The 17,078-nt window shown below is 35.2% G+C and overlaps 3 protein-coding genes across 7 annotated transcripts; 2 read left to right on the top strand and 1 right to left on the bottom strand.

The window, feature by feature from the left end:
- The first annotated feature begins 1,027 nt into the window (after positions 1 to 1,027).
- Positions 1,028 to 5,075, top strand: ABF2 (abscisic acid responsive elements-binding factor 2). 3 transcript variants are annotated; one of them, XM_088127669.1, is made up of 5 exons: positions 1,028 to 1,179; positions 1,820 to 2,897; positions 3,669 to 3,740; positions 3,836 to 3,865; positions 4,409 to 5,075. In XM_088127669.1, exons 2-5 carry the CDS (start codon positions 1,833 to 1,835, stop codon positions 4,481 to 4,483), a joined length of 1,242 nt encoding a protein of 413 aa, XP_087983795.1. In that variant the 5' UTR covers positions 1,028 to 1,179; positions 1,820 to 1,832; the 3' UTR covers positions 4,484 to 5,075. The 3 variants fall into 3 exon arrangements, with proteins under 3 accessions (XP_087983795.1, XP_087983794.1, XP_022144238.1); XM_088127668.1 differs by having other exon boundaries at positions 1,040 to 1,179; positions 1,534 to 2,897; XM_022288546.2 differs by lacking the exons at positions 1,028 to 1,179; positions 3,836 to 3,865 and having other exon boundaries at positions 1,205 to 2,897.
- A 3,144-nt stretch (positions 5,076 to 8,219) lies between these two features.
- LOC111013997 (uncharacterized) lies at positions 8,220 to 12,306 on the top strand. 3 transcript variants are annotated; one of them, XM_022288582.2, is made up of 8 exons: positions 8,226 to 8,780; positions 9,207 to 9,327; positions 9,464 to 9,550; positions 9,634 to 10,314; positions 10,789 to 11,158; positions 11,269 to 11,350; positions 11,517 to 11,771; positions 11,932 to 12,306. In XM_022288582.2, exons 1-7 carry the CDS (start codon positions 8,556 to 8,558, stop codon positions 11,724 to 11,726), a joined length of 1,776 nt encoding a protein of 591 aa, XP_022144274.1. In that variant the 5' UTR covers positions 8,226 to 8,555; the 3' UTR covers positions 11,727 to 11,771; positions 11,932 to 12,306. The 3 variants fall into 3 exon arrangements, with proteins under 3 accessions (XP_022144275.1, XP_022144274.1, XP_022144273.1); XM_022288583.2 differs by having other exon boundaries at positions 8,220 to 8,780; positions 10,795 to 11,158; positions 11,517 to 12,306; XM_022288581.2 differs by having other exon boundaries at positions 8,228 to 8,780; positions 11,517 to 12,306.
- Positions 12,307 to 15,336: 3,030 nt separating this feature from the next.
- On the bottom strand, positions 15,337 to 16,744 carry LOC148209410 (uncharacterized). The gene is made up of 2 exons (XM_088128079.1): positions 16,247 to 16,744; positions 15,337 to 15,973 (listed from the first exon to the last, which is right to left on the bottom strand). The coding sequence occupies exons 1-2, from the start codon at positions 16,550 to 16,552 to the stop codon at positions 15,563 to 15,565; spliced, it is 717 nt and encodes a 238-aa protein (XP_087984205.1). The 5' UTR covers positions 16,553 to 16,744; the 3' UTR covers positions 15,337 to 15,562.
- Between the last annotated feature and the right edge of the window lie 334 nt (positions 16,745 to 17,078).

Genomic DNA, 17,078 nt, shown 5'->3' with positions numbered 1-17,078 from the left:
AAAGAATCAAAAGTCAAAGTTCAACGTATCCAAAAATTTCGATAATCACAATAGATCTTCGAGAACACTCCAAAATAAAACAATGCAAAAGAGAGTTAGTACAAACTTTTGTCAGTACTGTACTGTAAAGAAAATAGTCTATGCTTGAAGAAATTACTGTTGGTACCTTTACTCTAGAGTATTTATAGAATTTCATAAATAATCATTGCTATAAGAAAATCTTGGAATTTGAATTTACAGTTTTCATCTCCTAGTATTTAGGTAACTATTTGCATAGTCGAGGAAAATCACTTTGGCTATCGGATATTCGAATTACTAAGACCGTTGGTGGGCGGATGTTTAGTTCGATATTTTCCAAACTGGTAGTACTTTTGACAAACTTCGATGAGAATAAAATTAAATATTAATCAAGTTAGTTCAGTACAACATAAAAAAAAATGAAAATTCTAAAAAGTTTATGGGCAGAGGCATACATTTTTTGAGAAACCAATTTCATGAGTTTGTCACTCTCTAGTTTTTACTAAAAAAAATATAATTGAATTTAAATTAATATATAAATAATTTTTAGTAAACACTAAAATATATATATATATATATATATATATATATATATATATATTTTGAAACAAACACTAAAATAGTTAAAATTACCAATGACTTACTTTTAAGTTTTAACAACTGAAAAAATAATCTCAAAGGGAGCATAAATAATAAACCTACAATAAAGCTTTAATAAGTAAAATTAAAGAGAGGAGGTTAGAGGGAATTACATAATGGTCCCTGATAGAGTGGTCCGCGCCGTAGGGGATTTATTCGCGAGTGGATCATGTGCATGCGCTTTTATAACTGTACGAACCATTCCGTTTGGCGTTTCCACTATAAAAAAAGAAAAAAGGAAGAAACGTGGACGGTGGATATGGACCCACGTTGAGCATAACGATTGGCTGATTTTCACGTCAAGGCTCATCATCTTAGAGGATAGGTGGCCCACTTTCATTTTATTTTTTTAAAAATGAATATGGAAAGTATTTAAGTAATTTAAACGCAAAGATCGCTCATTGTCTTGAAACCTAAAAATAAAAATAAGAAAAAAAGAGAAAAAAGGAAGATGGGTAGCAACTAGCAAGCAACAGCCGACACTTGGCGCCTCCACAAAGCCCTAACATAGAGAAGAAGAAGGTACGCAGCCAAATTAGCCACCAGAAAAAAAAAAAAAAAAACACAAGCAAACCAAAATAATAATATTAATAATACAACTAAAAAGAGTATAAATTCATTCAACGGGGAAATTTTTGTAAATATATGTAGATTGTTTTCTAATTCTGGTATTTTTGTTTTGGATTTCGTGTTTCCCTTGAATAGTTGAGCTCTTTCTTGTAATTTTTTGTTTGATTTTTGGTGTTTGGATAGCAACTCGATCACTTCTTGTCGTAGTTCATAGCTTGAGTTGTTTACCCCCTTTCAATTAGCTGTATCTGGTGTTTTCTCTGTAATTTTTGTGTTAAATTATGTGTGAATTGGACTTGTAAGCAGAGAGGGCTTTCTGGGTTCTCGAATCTCTGTGTTCCTTCGTTTGCTGGAAATCTGTTTTGAGGAGTTCTACTCATATGAGTTGTTAATTGGGGGAACGGAGTGCTTTGGATGGAATAAACAAGCTCAATTGTTTTGGAATTTGATTGTGTTTGCATGTGAAGTTTTTCCAAGTAGTCTTGTAGTGATTGGAGTCTCAGATTTGGTGCGAAGGTTAAATGATCTTAAATTTTGAGTGATTCTTTGGTGCTTGGATCGATTCTGGTTCTGATCGAGTCAGATTCTGCAGAGCTTGGAAGGAGATGAATTTCAAGGATTTTGGGAGTGACCCATCCGCCGGAAACGGCGGAGGAGGCGGAAGACCTCCGGCGAACTATCCATTAGCGCGACAATCATCGATCTACTCGCTGACCTTCGATGAGTTTCAGAGTATGGGGAGTATAGGCAAGGATTTCGGGTCAATGAACATGGATGAGCTGTTGAAGAACATTTGGAGCGCCGAAGAAATGCAAACCATGGCATCTTCTGCTGCTGCTGCTGCTGCCAAAGAAGGGGCTGGTAGTGTTGGTGGTACTGGTGGGTATTTGCAGCGACAGGGCTCTTTGACGTTGCCTCGGACACTCAGCCAGAAAAAGGTGGATGAGGTATGGAAGGACATAATAAATGAACATGCTGGGGCAAAAGAAAGCAATACTGTTGCTTCTAATTTGCAACAGAGGCAACAAACTCTTGGGGAGGTGACACTTGAAGAGTTTTTATTCAGAGCTGGAGTGGTGAGAGAGGATACTCAAGTGACGGGAAACACCAACAATGGAGTGTTCTTTGGAAATAACACTGGTTTTGGAATTGGTCTTCAGCGCCAGGCTAAAATTCCGGAGAATAACAATCACCTTCCGATTCAGTCGTCAAACTTATCGTTGAATGTCAATGGAGTTAGAGCACATCAGCCGCAGCCAATATTTCCAAAGCAGACTACTGCTGTGACATATGGATCTCAGTTGCCTTTACCCAGTGATGGTCAGCTGGCTAGTCCAGGGATTAGAGGTGGAATTATGGGGATTTCGGATCAAGGATTGACCTCAAATTTGATGCAAGGCTCTGCTCTGCAGAGTGGAAGGATGGGAGTGGTTAGTTTAGCAGCTGGGCCAATACCGGTTGGAACAGGATCGCCAGCAAACCAACTATCATCAGATGGGATTGGAAAGAGCAATGGTGATACCTCGTCCGTGTCTCCCGTGCCTTATTCGCTTAATGGTGGATTGAGGGGGAGGAGAAGTAATGGGACTGTGGACAAGGTTGTCGAGAGGAGGCAACGGAGAATGATAAAAAACAGAGAGTCAGCTGCTAGATCGCGGGCTCGGAAGCAGGTGATCTGTGCAATGTAACTTTGTTAATTGTTCTTAACCATATGACTTGAATTCTTGTTGACTTATTTATAAGTTGCCATGTGCACCTGGAGTTGTGAAAACAGTGTCATTGCAAGCTAAAACAATGTGTGAAACCAACCATTTGATGCATTTGTGTTCCCATTTACTTTATCCATGTCCCCCCATATGCTTCATCCATGTGCTGCTCTATTCTTTATTAGATGCAGTTGTAAACGATATACTATACCATGGAGCAGATTTCACTATTAGCTCTGCCATCTTATTTAACAAATGTAGTTATGACGTTGCAGATAAGACATCTCCCATTCTAACATTTCCAAATTGTTTTCCTTGAAACTGGAGATATTTTATTTGTGGCTGTGTATTACCAATATTGAATTGGAACACATGACCGTATAGTTTTATTTCAACTTATGAACGCTTGCTAGCTAACCACCATAGGGCTACTTTTTAAGTCATAAGCTAAAGTGGCCATCTATCTAAGATATTAATATAATATGTATTCTATTGAGATTAGTTGAGATGTATGGAAGCTGGTCGAATACCCGCAGTCATCAAAAATTGTATTTGCAAGCCTCTAACCTTCAATTGCTAGATTAGTGTCTTGGGCATGCCGTGTTACAAAATTTCACCATGTATGATACTTTGGGCTATGATACAATTTTTTGAACTACATGTCATGCTGAAATTCACAATTAGACATTGATGTTGGCTTTATATTGATGGAGATCCTTTTGTCTCTCCTGCTAGGCTTACACAATGGAATTGGAAGCAGAAGTTGCAAAGCTAAAAGAGGAGAACCAAGAACTCCGGCAAAAACAGGTATGTGGAATGTCCCAACGCCAAAAGAGTGAGCTTTGTTATTAAATTAACGGGCTTCACCAATTCTCAATTATTATTTTGTGTGGTTGCTGCAGGAAGAAATCATGGAAATGCAGAAGAACCGGGTACACTTTCCCCCTTGGTACTTTTATGTAGTAGTAATGGGTGTCTACATGCACGTTAGTATGTTACCATTACAATTAGACTATTTCTTTTGTTCTTGAAGAATGTCAAGAAGAAGATTATGAGGATCGCTATCCATAGTTCTTCTGATTTTGTATCGTAACGATGATCTGTGACATTCATATTGTATTGTATCTTTTCAATTTCTAGGAGTGATTATTCCTTTTAGAGTCCTAACAATTTTCTCATACCTTTTTCTTCCAAAAAATCATTTTCTTCAGTCGTGTGCCAATTTTGCACCTAGCTTGTGTTGATACCAGTGGTATGCCCTTTGTATTTTCATCTAGTTATTTAACTGGTGTAGACTGCAGTGGTTAGTATACTATAGTAAAAATTCCTTTTTATGTAATCATATCTCTATCTTTGACTTCTCAAGATAATTGATGAACATGCTCTTAATACTGCAATTTTCTCCATGTGACAATCTCTGCTTTATATTGATCTTGGAAAAAGCAAATATTTCAAATCCTGGCATTTGATTATAGGCATTGGAACTAATGGATAAGCAGCAAGGAATCAAGAAGCGTTGCTTAAGACGAACGCAGACTGGACCGTGGTGATTCTGGAGGACGTTATGTTATCTGATCTCAGGCCAAAAGAATAATGTCATAGATGGTGGTGTACATATGATTTTTCTCTGTAGGTTGAGAGCTGTAGGTGTTGTGTAGACTACATCTCGTTCCAAGTGGGATCCCCAAGAGTTTGGTAGGCTTTTGAACAAAAGCAGAACATGCGAGGTTCGATACGTTTTCTGGAAATACTACTTCATACAGCTCCTCCAAGCTCCTGCCATCAATAGAGAAATAAGTTTTTTTTGTGGCATTTTCTGATATGGGCCTGCTGTTGCTGTGGTTGTGAGTAATGCCAATCCTGAATGCAGGATTCATATTGTTCAATTCATTAGCAATGTCAATGGCTGCAATTGCCATTTGAGTTTAGTATTCTGTAGAATGTTACAAAACAGGAGAGACTGTAGTTGCATCACCATGTTTTGTTTTTGACTTCTGCTTCAGTTGTAAGTTTTAGATTTTACTGCTCTGTCCAACTCCAGATTACCTTTACCATGGGACCAGACTCCTCTAGGGTAGGGAAACGCTTGCCTACGCACCGATCTGTACAAGCTTTTATTGATTTTTTGATGTTGCTTATTTTTATCAGCTCCAAAATATTAGTAGGACCTACTTATCTATTAAATTCAATAGAAATAGATGAATAAAAATTTTACGTAAAGAAGTCGTAGGCAAGTATCTTTTTTTTTGAAGATATTTGATTTAAAATTGTAGTTGGTTTGAAGATTACGTCAAAGAGATGCTATTTGGCTTTGGGTTTGTAGCTGAAAAGTGAAAAGCATCACAGTGAGCTGAGCTCATACTCACTGTCTCACATTACTTATAGATCACTTTTCGTATTGTTTCCAAATTTGCAGGCAAAATTTATTGAACATCATTTGTCCACAATCACCCCCACGTCCTTAGACATTGAGTAGATTTTAATTGAGATGAACAAAGTTTAAATACTTTATAATTCTTGTCTTTATAAATATGTTTTAATTTTTCTCACAAGTCAAACAACACATGGTTTCAAAATTTTACTTAATAAGTGATGTAATTAACGTTTTTAGAATAAGTGATGTAATTAGCGTTTTTAGAAAACTAACCTTCAAAATTACCTATAAATCAATCATAAATCATACAAAATTCAACTATAATGACACCAATATGTAGTCACAAATCTTTTATTAGAAAAAAGGTTAAATATGCTGAGAGAGCCCCTAAACTTTGAGATAATTCTCAATTGGGTTCTTAGTTTTTAAAAATATTCTCAATCTTACTCTTAATGTATTAAACATTATCAATTAGGTCATTTCATTAAATTTTTGTTAACAAAAAGTTAATATATCATTAAATTACTATTGAATGAACATATTTGGATACATGAACATGCTTCTTGGACGCTACATGACACATATATAAAACTCAACATTGTTCGTTAGAAAATCCAACCTGTCAATTAATAAAATTCATTTCTTCTAAATTAGATCCCCAAGTGGTATGTTTACCGGTCTAAATAGACAATTATAACAATAATTTAATGATATATTGGTTTGTTCAACAAAGTTTGTTGTTAATAAATTTTAACACATTTCTGTAGTTAAGGACCTAATCACATTAAGAATTATAATTAATAATTTTGAAAGATTAAGAACCAAATTGAAAATTGCAAATATTAGAAGATCTAAATTGCACTAAAATTATACAAGTTTAAGGTTTAAAAAAATTGAAAGTTAAAAGTTAAAATTGTTTAACCCACAATTAAAAAAATTTCAATATTTTATTATATTCATATAAATTTGATGAATTGATACATGTTATTAGAAATTAATTATGATAGCTAAATTGATTTTTTTTGTTTATATATATATATATAATGATTAAATCAAGGATTACAATTTTGTTGGGGGTGCCGGTGATAGGGGTGTTTATAATCCCAACCGACAGATCGGTAAATGGTTATAAGGGTTGTGAGGGTGGTGGTACTCACTACTCACTGCTCATCACGCCTACCGACATGTCGGTGAACTGTAACGCCAAAACCAAACTTAACATTTCATCTCTTTTTTCTGTGGTCCTCTCCAAAGAAATTCAGAACATAACCCACCTCTATTCTCACCGACAATACTCTTTTTGTGCTTAAATCTTCAAATTCACTAAATGCTAAAATAATGAATATTTGAAATTAAATAATAATAAAAAAAAAACTTCTCCACAAATGAATGGATAAATATTATATAAAATTCAACCAACAAGCTTACTCAAATCAGATCGTAAAAATATACCTAAACTTAACAATAAAATATCAAACTCCAACTAACGAACGAGCGACCATCATTGAAGTGCATTTAAACAGAATACTAAGAATCAAATTTGAAGTTAGTCACAATTTTATTGACAAATGATGTTATAGTTCATAGGATCAATTGAGAGGAAAAAAAATTACAACTTATGAAATATAACAATTTTTAAAACTACGATGGTTTCTAGTTATAGAGTCTCTTTAAATACTTTCATGTATTAAAATTGTTGAAAAGAATTTGACCTTTCATGTACTTTAATCTATGAAATACTTTGACGCATGACGCAGGTACTATATTCATGATGATTTATTCTTTGATATAGTATCGATAAAATTGATCACTCTCACTCAATTGACAAAATTTATGTTCCAAAGGATCGAAAGAGGTATTTATGAAATAAAATATGATTGTTTTACATGCTCAGCAATCATACAAGTGAGAGTCTCATAAGTTCATGTAATCATGTCACAAGAGTTAAAATGATTTTTTATTTTTTTTGCCATCAGAATTAAGAGTATGGAGATATGTGGAAGATTTTGGTGGAAGCTTGAGTATGAATTTGATGTTGATAAATGTTGATCAGACATTGAGAATAGATATTCCAATTATTATTTGTTTAAAGGGAAAAATGATGCCCCATCACATTTTCAACTTTCAAGGTCAATCTCTTGGCATGCATTTGCTTGATTCTGTGGTCATAATAATTAATGGTTTTGCAGATAATTTTCATTTCTTTTATCTGCCCATCACATGCTCATGCACCACCCACCACCCTTCTTCTTTTCTTCCTTTATTTTCTCCATTTATTTAATAGGTTAGTAAGCTTTTAAAAATATCTAATAAATCCTCAATTTAAATTCATGAAATTATTAAATAAGAAATTGGAGTTTGTATCTAATAAATTCGAAATAAACAATGTCTAATAGAGTAGGGAATGTTAGACATAGAATTCAAAGTTAAGAACCTACTTTAGAGATCTATTAAAAACGAAGTTGAAAATTTAGAATCCTTTTTAATAACGTTCTCGTGTCTGGCAAGAAACATAACTTACGAGTTTTTCAATATACTTTTAACTGGCTAAAAATTGCCTTAAAAAAAAAAAGTCAAAAACACTATACTCTTTCAACCTAAAAAGTTTTAGAAAGGGAAAAAAAATTATATATATATATATATATATATATATATATATATATATATATAAACTTAACTATTCATAAAATAAGGACATCATGGGGACCAAGTTGAATGCAATAATGTGGTAAAACAAAATCTTGAATTTAAAGAAAAAGAAGGAAGAAGGAATCCAAGTTAGCTAAACTACTTGGATGCAGACAAGTGGGACAGAAATGGTGCCAGTGGCAGTAATTCGTTCAAACGGGGAGCCCAACGAACCTCAAAAACTTTTAAAATTAAACCCATGATTTCTTATTACACTTTTCAATTATACAAATCCGAACTTTTCCTCTACTTTACTTGCTCACGAGTTTAAAAAACAAGAAACAACTCTGTTTTTTACAGGCGTTAAGAATTAAGCGTCTAGTCGATGGAAACGGAGGGAATGATATTGCTAGGCTATGTTTTTTTAAGGTAAAAATTTCAAAAATAAATTAGATTCCAAGGAAGGAGCCCATCATCCCAAGAAGTAGAACTTGGACGGATCGTCCTTGTGTTGTGATTGATTCCCTCCACTACCCGCCACTTCTCTCGATATTATTGTTATTTTTTTCTCCTCTCTTTTCTCTCTCTGTGTGGGGATTGTACGACTGTAATGTTTATGTATGAAGGGAAGTAGAGTGAGGAAGGCGCCGGAAATGGGGTTTCAGGAGCAAACGGCGTCGTCCAGACCAGGCTTCAGAGCTCGCGATGCCAGCCCCGACTCTGTTATCTACGCTCTCGAATCGAGTTTCAGCCTCTTCTCCTCTTCCGCCTCCGCCAGTGTCGAGCGCTGCTCTTTTGCATCGGAAGCCCACGACGGCGATTCCCTCATCTCTGAAATCTCCCTAGTAATCTCATTTCCTTCTACGCCTCTCGTCTTTTTCGTGGGGTTTTCGCTTTTTCTGAGTTATACCTAAGATTAGAAACGAATTGGGGGAATTTGGGGAAATGGGGTTGTTTATTTTGAAGTTCGTTTTGGTGGGGTTTTCGTCTTTTCTGAGTAATGCCAGAGACTAGAAACGAATTTGGGGAATTGGGGGAAATGGGGTTGTTTATTTTGAAGTTGATTTTGGTGGGTTTTTCGTTTTTTTCTGTGTAATGTCAAAGATTAGAAACGAATTGGGGAAATTTCTTTGTCTATTACACTGTAATGAAATAAGGGTTTTGGAGGCGACGAATGCGGGTTGTGAAGAAGATTGATTAACATTTAACAATATATGAGATGGAAATAGAGAGGTGGGATTGAGAAATTTGCTGTGTGATTTTGATTGCAGCATTTGGCAGAGCATGATGAGGAAAAACACGAGAGTTGCGGTGGTCCAGATCCAGATCCAAACAAATCTACACTAAGCAACAAACACAGTCGGCTCTATACAAAGGGAGAAAAAGCAAAAGGTACAGCTAGATTTTATGCTGATCTGTGGCAAAAAAAGTAGAGTCTCACTAAGAAACGCCCACAGAACGAGCTTTTACCAATTTCAAAAATTCGATTCTAATTCGCTTTTCTCTTCCCTCTTTCAATATTTGCTAGTTCAAAAAGATGACAGCAATGTTGATTTAGATGATGAGAATAGAACCATCGATTCAGCGAGGAATTCCTTCTCTCTTGCCCTTAAAGGTATTGAAGATCCAATTCCCATCCACTTTTCTCGGTCTTTCTCTGCTTTATTTACTTGAACTGAACTGGGTTCATTTCTACAGAGTGTCAAGATCATAGATCTAGATCTGAAGCTCAATCCAGGAAGCTGGACAGAAGAAGACCTGCTTCATTGGATCTAAACAACGCCACTACAGCTTCCTCACCCCGTTTGGCGTTTGTCAAAAAGAACCCAGTAGCGTCGTCGCGCAAGACTGGGACATTTCCAAGCCCTGGGACGCCGAATTATCGGCACAATAGCTTTGGAATGCAAAAGGGGTGGAGCTCAGAGCGAGTGCCATTGCACAACAACGGCGGGCGAAAACTTGCTAATAACCCTGCATTACTGACTCTCAACAGCGGCAGAACATTGCCATCGAAGTGGGAAGATGCTGAAAGGTGGATCTTTAGTCCCGTATCTGGAGATGGGGTTGTGAGGAATTCAATTCCTCTTCCTCAACGGCGGCCAAAGTCAAAGAGTGGGCCACTTGGCCCTCCTGGTATTGCATACTATTCATTGTATTCCCCTGCTGTTCCTGCCTATGAAGGAGGGACTTTTGGTAATTTCATTACGGCATCACCATTTTCAGCCGGAGTGATATCGACAAATGGTTTGGCGGTTCATTCCGGTGGGCACGAAGGGGGTTTCCATGGACAAACAGAGCCCTCCATGGCACGCTCAGTTAGCGTTCATGGGTGCTCTGAAATGTTGGGTCAATTGTCATCTACAACAGGCTTACAAGAAGGTAAAAGCCACTCTGTTTTCTTCTCTTAAAGATGAATTGTTACAAATATTAAGTAAACCCCATTTATCATGTTATGCTGCATTATATTTACTGTATTTGGAAAATCACTTTTGTCATTGTCAAAATTACTTCGATCATGTTTGAACAATTATAAAATTGATTTTAAAAAAGCTTAAAATCACTTTAAACTGATTTTTTTTAAGGTATCACTTGCATGGCAATTTTGAAAAATCAATTATACTTAAATTTCTTTTTTCAAAATCACTAATTATACCCTCACTTCCAAACACACCCTAACTCAGTGATCCGTATGTTTTTCATGCAATTTTATACCACATCTCGATGCTCGAGTCCTCATTCAACATTAGACTGCTTTGGACTTAATTATTGATGTGAAGATAATATCTTGCTTGGAAACATGGTCTGTACTAGAGCAGTTTACTAAATTTATCCATGCTTCCTAATATTCTGTAGAATCAGGTGAAAATCTAACTACGGTCAAGGATTCAGCAACGGATATTTCTCGTGTTGTTTCAAGAAGGGACATGGCTACACAAATGAGCCCGGAGAGTAGTGCTCGGTCGTCTCCAAAGATGAAGCCATCCATCTCTGCCTCCAGTTCATCTGCTATGCATATGTTGGACCTGGGAGGTGTCACTTCTTCTAAATTGGAGATCAGGGATGTGCAAGTTGATAATCAGGTTACCATGACAAGATGGTCTAAGAAACACAAAGCGCCATTTCCATGGAAAGACTCTTTCGATGACAGGAGGAAGAAAGACGCCAATGTGGTTTCTCGATGTTCATATTTAGACGTTCCTAATATAGGAAAGAGTATTTCAAAGTATGTCTACCTGTCTGTGTCTCATGGGTCTGACTAGTAATAAATCCTACAATTCATTTATGTCAACGATTGATTTGCTGACTTGGTTTTCGTTTCCGTACTCGTTGCAGGGTTAAGCGGGAGGAGGCCAAAATAACTGCGTGGGAGAATCTACAGAAAGCAAAAGCTGATGCAGCTATTCGAAAACTAGAGGTTCTGACCAACTTATATCTCTTTGTTGACGTATAATTATATACTTTTCACAGTTATGACCAATGTAATTAGGCATTCTCTTATGTTCTTTAACGTGTGGGAAATGTTGGATAATATGATAAGAACTTGTGCTTTTTACTCCTACTCATCAAGAGTTATTTGTCAGATGAAGCTGGAGAAGAAGAGAGCGACATCGATGGATAAGATAATGAATAAACTGAAATCTGCTCAGAAGAAAGCCCAAGAAATGAGGAGCTCTGTGATGGAAAACCAGTCCCCCGAAGATACCAGGACATCTTCTATAAAGTCGCTATCTTTCTATCGAACCCGTCATATGGGTTCACTAAGTGGTTGTTTCACCTGCCATGCTTTCTAGTACTCCATTCATTCACCAAATTCCTTGTTATGGTCACTCTACCAGGTGACACTTCTATCTCGGTTAGACTTAAAATCGAAGGTGTCGTAGTAATTTATAGTTACTTTAAGGGGAAGATCTGCAGACTTCAAGACTTCAAGTCACAATCATTCGTCGAAGTTTTCCATTAATGATGATCGAGTCGATCATTGACTTGTTTTGTCAGATGGAGTTGATATCAACTGATAAATGGCATCCCATCCGAGAATGTGGATCAACGTTGTATAGATCAATAGCCCGCTGCTCCTGCTGCTGCTTCCACATGAATGTGGTGCCGATGCAGTTGTCTCGTGGCGTGGTTAGTTATTCTACCGAAGACTTCATAGCAAACTTCATGGGAGCTGAAGTATCAGAAGCTTTGGTAGCCAAGTTTCATGGAGTTTTTCGTGCAGGTTTGTAACTAAAGTGAAGTAACCCTCCTCACTATCGTTGTCCGTTGTCTCATTTTTAACAGGTTTTTGTTTTGTACTAAATTATAGTTGTTAAAGGATTGATGTTGGTATATGCACAAAAGTTTAATTCAAAGCCTGCTTTCTCTCTACATTCTCATCTGTTGAACAATTGACCAATTGATTATTAGTTTGGTTCTCTCCTTCATTCGGATTTCAGCAATATCTAATCTAATCCAGAGAGGGGTGGTTTTAATATTGCTTTGTTTTGATATTTAAATAATTGATTAATTATGATCAACTATTTAGAACTATCGGGTATAACTTATAAGTTAAATCTTACTTTTCGAAACTCAGTCAAATATATAAGTAGGTCAAAATTAATTAAGGATCGTAAATCTAATTTACCTTGTTTTCTTTTTTAAAGAATATGTCATGACTTTTTTAAATATAAGATTGTGCGGGTGAATTTTTAAATTACATGCCTTGGTAAAGAAAACACCTATTATTCTTGAGATCAAAGGTCTAATCTCTTGCTCCAAATTTGTATTGCAACAAGAAATAGATATTCATATATTAGAGAAATTTTAATTAATATAATTATTAGTTTAGAATTTTAATTGATTCAAATTTAGGTAATTTTTTGAGGATATAAATTGACATTTTTACCTCAGAACTTATTATTTGGTCAAATTATCCCTAAAATATGCGAGTATACGTCTAGCTATCTACCGAAACAAAACCGACGGAGATAAGATTAATGCAACACCAATGGAGATAAGATTAATGCAACCTTTGGATGAGCTATTTTCTACTTAAAAAATGGATGTGCCATTTGAAAAGTTCTTTTTTTTTTGGTGTATATTTGAAAAAGTCTTAAATGTAATAGCAATTTTATGAAAATGTTTACCTATAAATATTTCTGAAAATTATAAATATTTCTTACTGGTAGAAAGATCTCTAGAGTTTTCAACTTTGAATTTGTTGAAGACTTCAATTATGCGGCTTGATGAAAGTCTTCGATTATATAATTTGATGAAGTTCTTCAACTTGCATATTTAATAAAGTTGTTCGACTATGCAGGTTGATGGAGTACTCTTGGACGTGTTGCTTGATGAAGTTCTTCTTGTCCCTTTCTCTTGTTCCTTGTAAAATACTCGTGGAAGATTCTGATTGTGCGTTGATACCCCTCAATTCTCTTTGTGTCTATAAATTCGGATTCCTCAAATGAGAGGACATCATTTATTTATAGTCTTAATGGTCTTACGTGGGCTTTTTTCTCGTGGGCTTTTTTCTCATTGGCTTACCTGATTGAAGTCCAATCCTCTTATGAATTGGTTTCTTTAGTCGATGTCAACGTACAATCACGAGGAGGACAAGTAAATTAGATTTCAAAATTAACTTGGAGATGTATATTTGTTATTGGTCCCAATATGATTTTGTCATCTATTTAAAATAATGATATGGCACGTAATTGATCACGTCTATATTAATGGTATTTTATTGTATATATTTTGTCAACTATTTTTTATCATAGTATGAAAATGTAGTTTTATCTTCGATGTTTTATATGAAGATATGTCAGAAATGTCAATAAAAATTTACAAGCAGTGCTGTTAATTGTGATGTTCCACTTGCAGCGCCACGTGGATATTTACGTGACGTGCGAGAAAGAGGTTCGGTGATTTGACGTCGGAGATCGGAAACACCGTACACGTGTTGGGACGGAACCCATCAGGTAAGAGTAGACGACGTCATCATTGTGGACACAATAGTAAAAGCACCTCCCACCACTCCCTGTCAGATTTTCATGTGCACTTCACGTGCATCTTTTCTTCATTTTAATATATTTTATATATAGTGGTTTGGTCCAGGTGTCAGATTATTACCAAGCTAAAATTCATTTTATTGCCAGAATAAAATAAAAAGTAAAATCCAGGCAGATAGCATTGAAAAGGAAAATTAAATTTATATAATATAATATAACCACTGCAAAAAGCAATAGCCAATGAGTATCTACTGAAGAAGGTGGTTGTTGACTGAAATAGTTCATTTTGGTTACTGACAGTATAAAATATACATTAAACCTTTTTTTTTCTTTTTCTTTCGGAAGTTTAAATAGATTAAAAATAAAACTATTTAATAAACAAGTAAATTTTTAAATATTTTGTACCAACAAAAGTATGTCACATCAAAAATTTATGAGTAAGTATTTTCCTAACTTAAACAAGGCTATGATTACAGACATGAAGAATGAGAGGAAAATTAAAATCAGTTTTAACCTTTGAAATTTTGAAAATTCACACATAAAATAATACTTCTATGTAATCTTTATGGCTAATAATCTAAACAATAGTGTGACATATTTAGATACAAATAAAAAATAAAGTGGTGTATGATATATAATCTAGAGAAAAACTTCCTATCTTAATCACATTCTTAACCTATGGAACGTAATTAGACTAACATCATGATATTTTTCCTTATTTTTCTATTTCCAAATGTTTTTCTCCCAAGTCAAAATTAAAAAAAAAATACTTAGGTTTCTTTGTAGTAAGAGCCTTTCCCCCTTTTTAATATCATTCAATATTTGACAATCAAGGAATAAAATATAAAATAAAAAAATTTAAAATATTAAATTGTGAAATATTTAATGGTATTAAAAAAAAGGTTTTTGTAGTAGGGGTGAGATATTTGACCATCAATGATAGAATGTAAAATAAAAAAATTAAATATTAAATTGTCAAATATTTAATGATACTAAGAAAGCAGATTTTTTTTAATACGTGTGGGAAATTCGAATGACATCTTCAAAGTGCTCTTTCCTATCAAAGAATCAAGTATTTATTTACAAGTATAAACATTTGATCTACTTTTTTTTAAGTTTTTCTTTTGTTTTTTGTTTTCTGTTGATGCTATAAGTATTTGGTCTGACCATTAATGAGTACCAAGCATATACTTTTTTTTTCCACTACAGTAAAAAATCTCAAACTCTATTTTAATTTCTATTTTTATTTTTTTTCCCGTAACTACAGCACATATCATCGATCTAAAGATTGAAAGTTCAAATTTCACCCATATATTTTAAATTGAAACCAAAATAAGGAAGAAAAAGTATCCAAATAGTAGCTTGAATACATATAACCTTGTCCATTCAAATACGTTTTTGCAAATATCTTCCCTTTTTTATTTCCTAAATTGGTAACCTATTCATCAATCTTTTTTCAGTGCTGAAACAAACATGAACCAAAACAAAGATTCTCTTTAGAAGTACTTTGGCAGCAGCTTCTGGGTGATGGATGTCTCTATCACAACATCACTCCTACAATTTACTAATTGGAAACACCCATCAATCCGACATGGATCAACACCAAATTCCACACATAAAAAAAAAAAAAAAAAAATTAATCAAGCATCCTCCATGTGCTCATGCCCATAATCTTGAGCAATTTGGTAGTGCTTATTACTAGCATGATTGAAGAGGTAGCTCCCGGCGGCGGTGGGGCGGTTGGCGGCGGAGGCGGCGGCGGCGAATTCGAGGGACTGGACCTGGTTTTTCAAGAACTTGACGTAGTGGATGGCCTCGTCTAACATGGAGGCGGTGTCCATTTTGGTGCCGCCGGGAACTATTCTCTGAAGCATTCTAATTCTCTCGCTTATTCTCTCTCTCCTGTGCCGCGCCGCGACGCTCTGTGGATCTTTTGATATCTTCACGTTCCGCCGCTTCGGCGCCTTCACGGATTCTGGGTCTATGTGGATCGGCTGCATCGCCGCCATTCTGTAGATCATCTCCCTCATCGCCGCCATCGAATTCTGCTTCTGAAATTATATATATTTTCACAATATAAATAAATAATGAACTCAAACACCCTTCCACGTACAAATAGTTATTTTTTCTCAAAAGAAAAAAAAAATCCTTAAAAAATTTAGTGGTAGAGAGCTGAAATAAAATCTAATCTCGTACCATCCAATTCATAGAAAAATATTGTCCTAATTAAAAAAGTGTTTGAAAAGTGTTTGAAGTGAATATTTGCATAGCATTTCAGTATACCTCGACTAGTTAAGTTATATATGAGTGGTATAGAATCTTACTGTGTCGGAATTTCCGGCAGCGGCAATTTGACTCCTCCACCGGCCGGCGGCGGAAAATGGCAGAAAACACGGTGGTCGCCCAGCTGGGTCAGTGGGGTTATTCATTGAAACGGTGGATGGCAGATTAAATGAAGAGAAATTGGGATTTGGGTTTTCCAAGAGCAGTGAAGTAGCGGCATTGGAACTCCCAAAAGCCGAGGGTGAGAGTTCAGTAAATTCTAACAACTCCGGAAATTTTCCCATCTGCTGAATCATGGTCAGAATATCCATCTGCGGATCCCCCGACTTTAAATGGTCAACATCCATGGCAAATTAAATGATAAATCGCTCTCAAAATTAATTAAAGACGAATTAGAAAGATATGCAAGTACAGAAAAAAATAATAAAAAAGAAAACAAAAGAATTATGGGAAGGATGGATGGCGACTGTTAAAAGGCTGGAATTTTATAGAAATTTGCAGACAGAGAGAGAGAAGAAGAAGAAGAAGAAGAAAGAACTATCGGCGGGGAACACACAGCATCAGTTTTGTAATGAAACCTATATTTATAATAGAGAGCTTGAAAATGATATAATATGCAATTATGTGACAGAAGCAATTTGAGACATATGTCGCACATCTAAGGGATTTTTCTCAAGTTAATATTGTTTAATTTTGTGTTTTATTTATATTTGAACTTTACTAATAATTTGAGATATTTAACAATAATATCCAGTTTTGTACCTTGTTGTTTTTAAATTATTGGATGTAGGGGTTGTTGGGATGCATCAGCTTAAATGATTGAGAAAACTTGCTGGAATTATTTGATTTTGCAAACTATTCAAGAAACTCTTA

The sequence above is a fragment of the Momordica charantia genome (genome assembly GCF_013281855.1).
Source record: "Momordica charantia cultivar OHB3-1 chromosome 8 unlocalized genomic scaffold, Mcharantia_2.0 BLBB01000008.1, whole genome shotgun sequence".
Taxonomy (NCBI): domain Eukaryota; kingdom Viridiplantae; phylum Streptophyta; class Magnoliopsida; order Cucurbitales; family Cucurbitaceae; genus Momordica; species Momordica charantia.
Note: the sequence above shows the minus strand (reverse complement) of the source record. Positions and strands in the feature narration are given on the sequence as shown.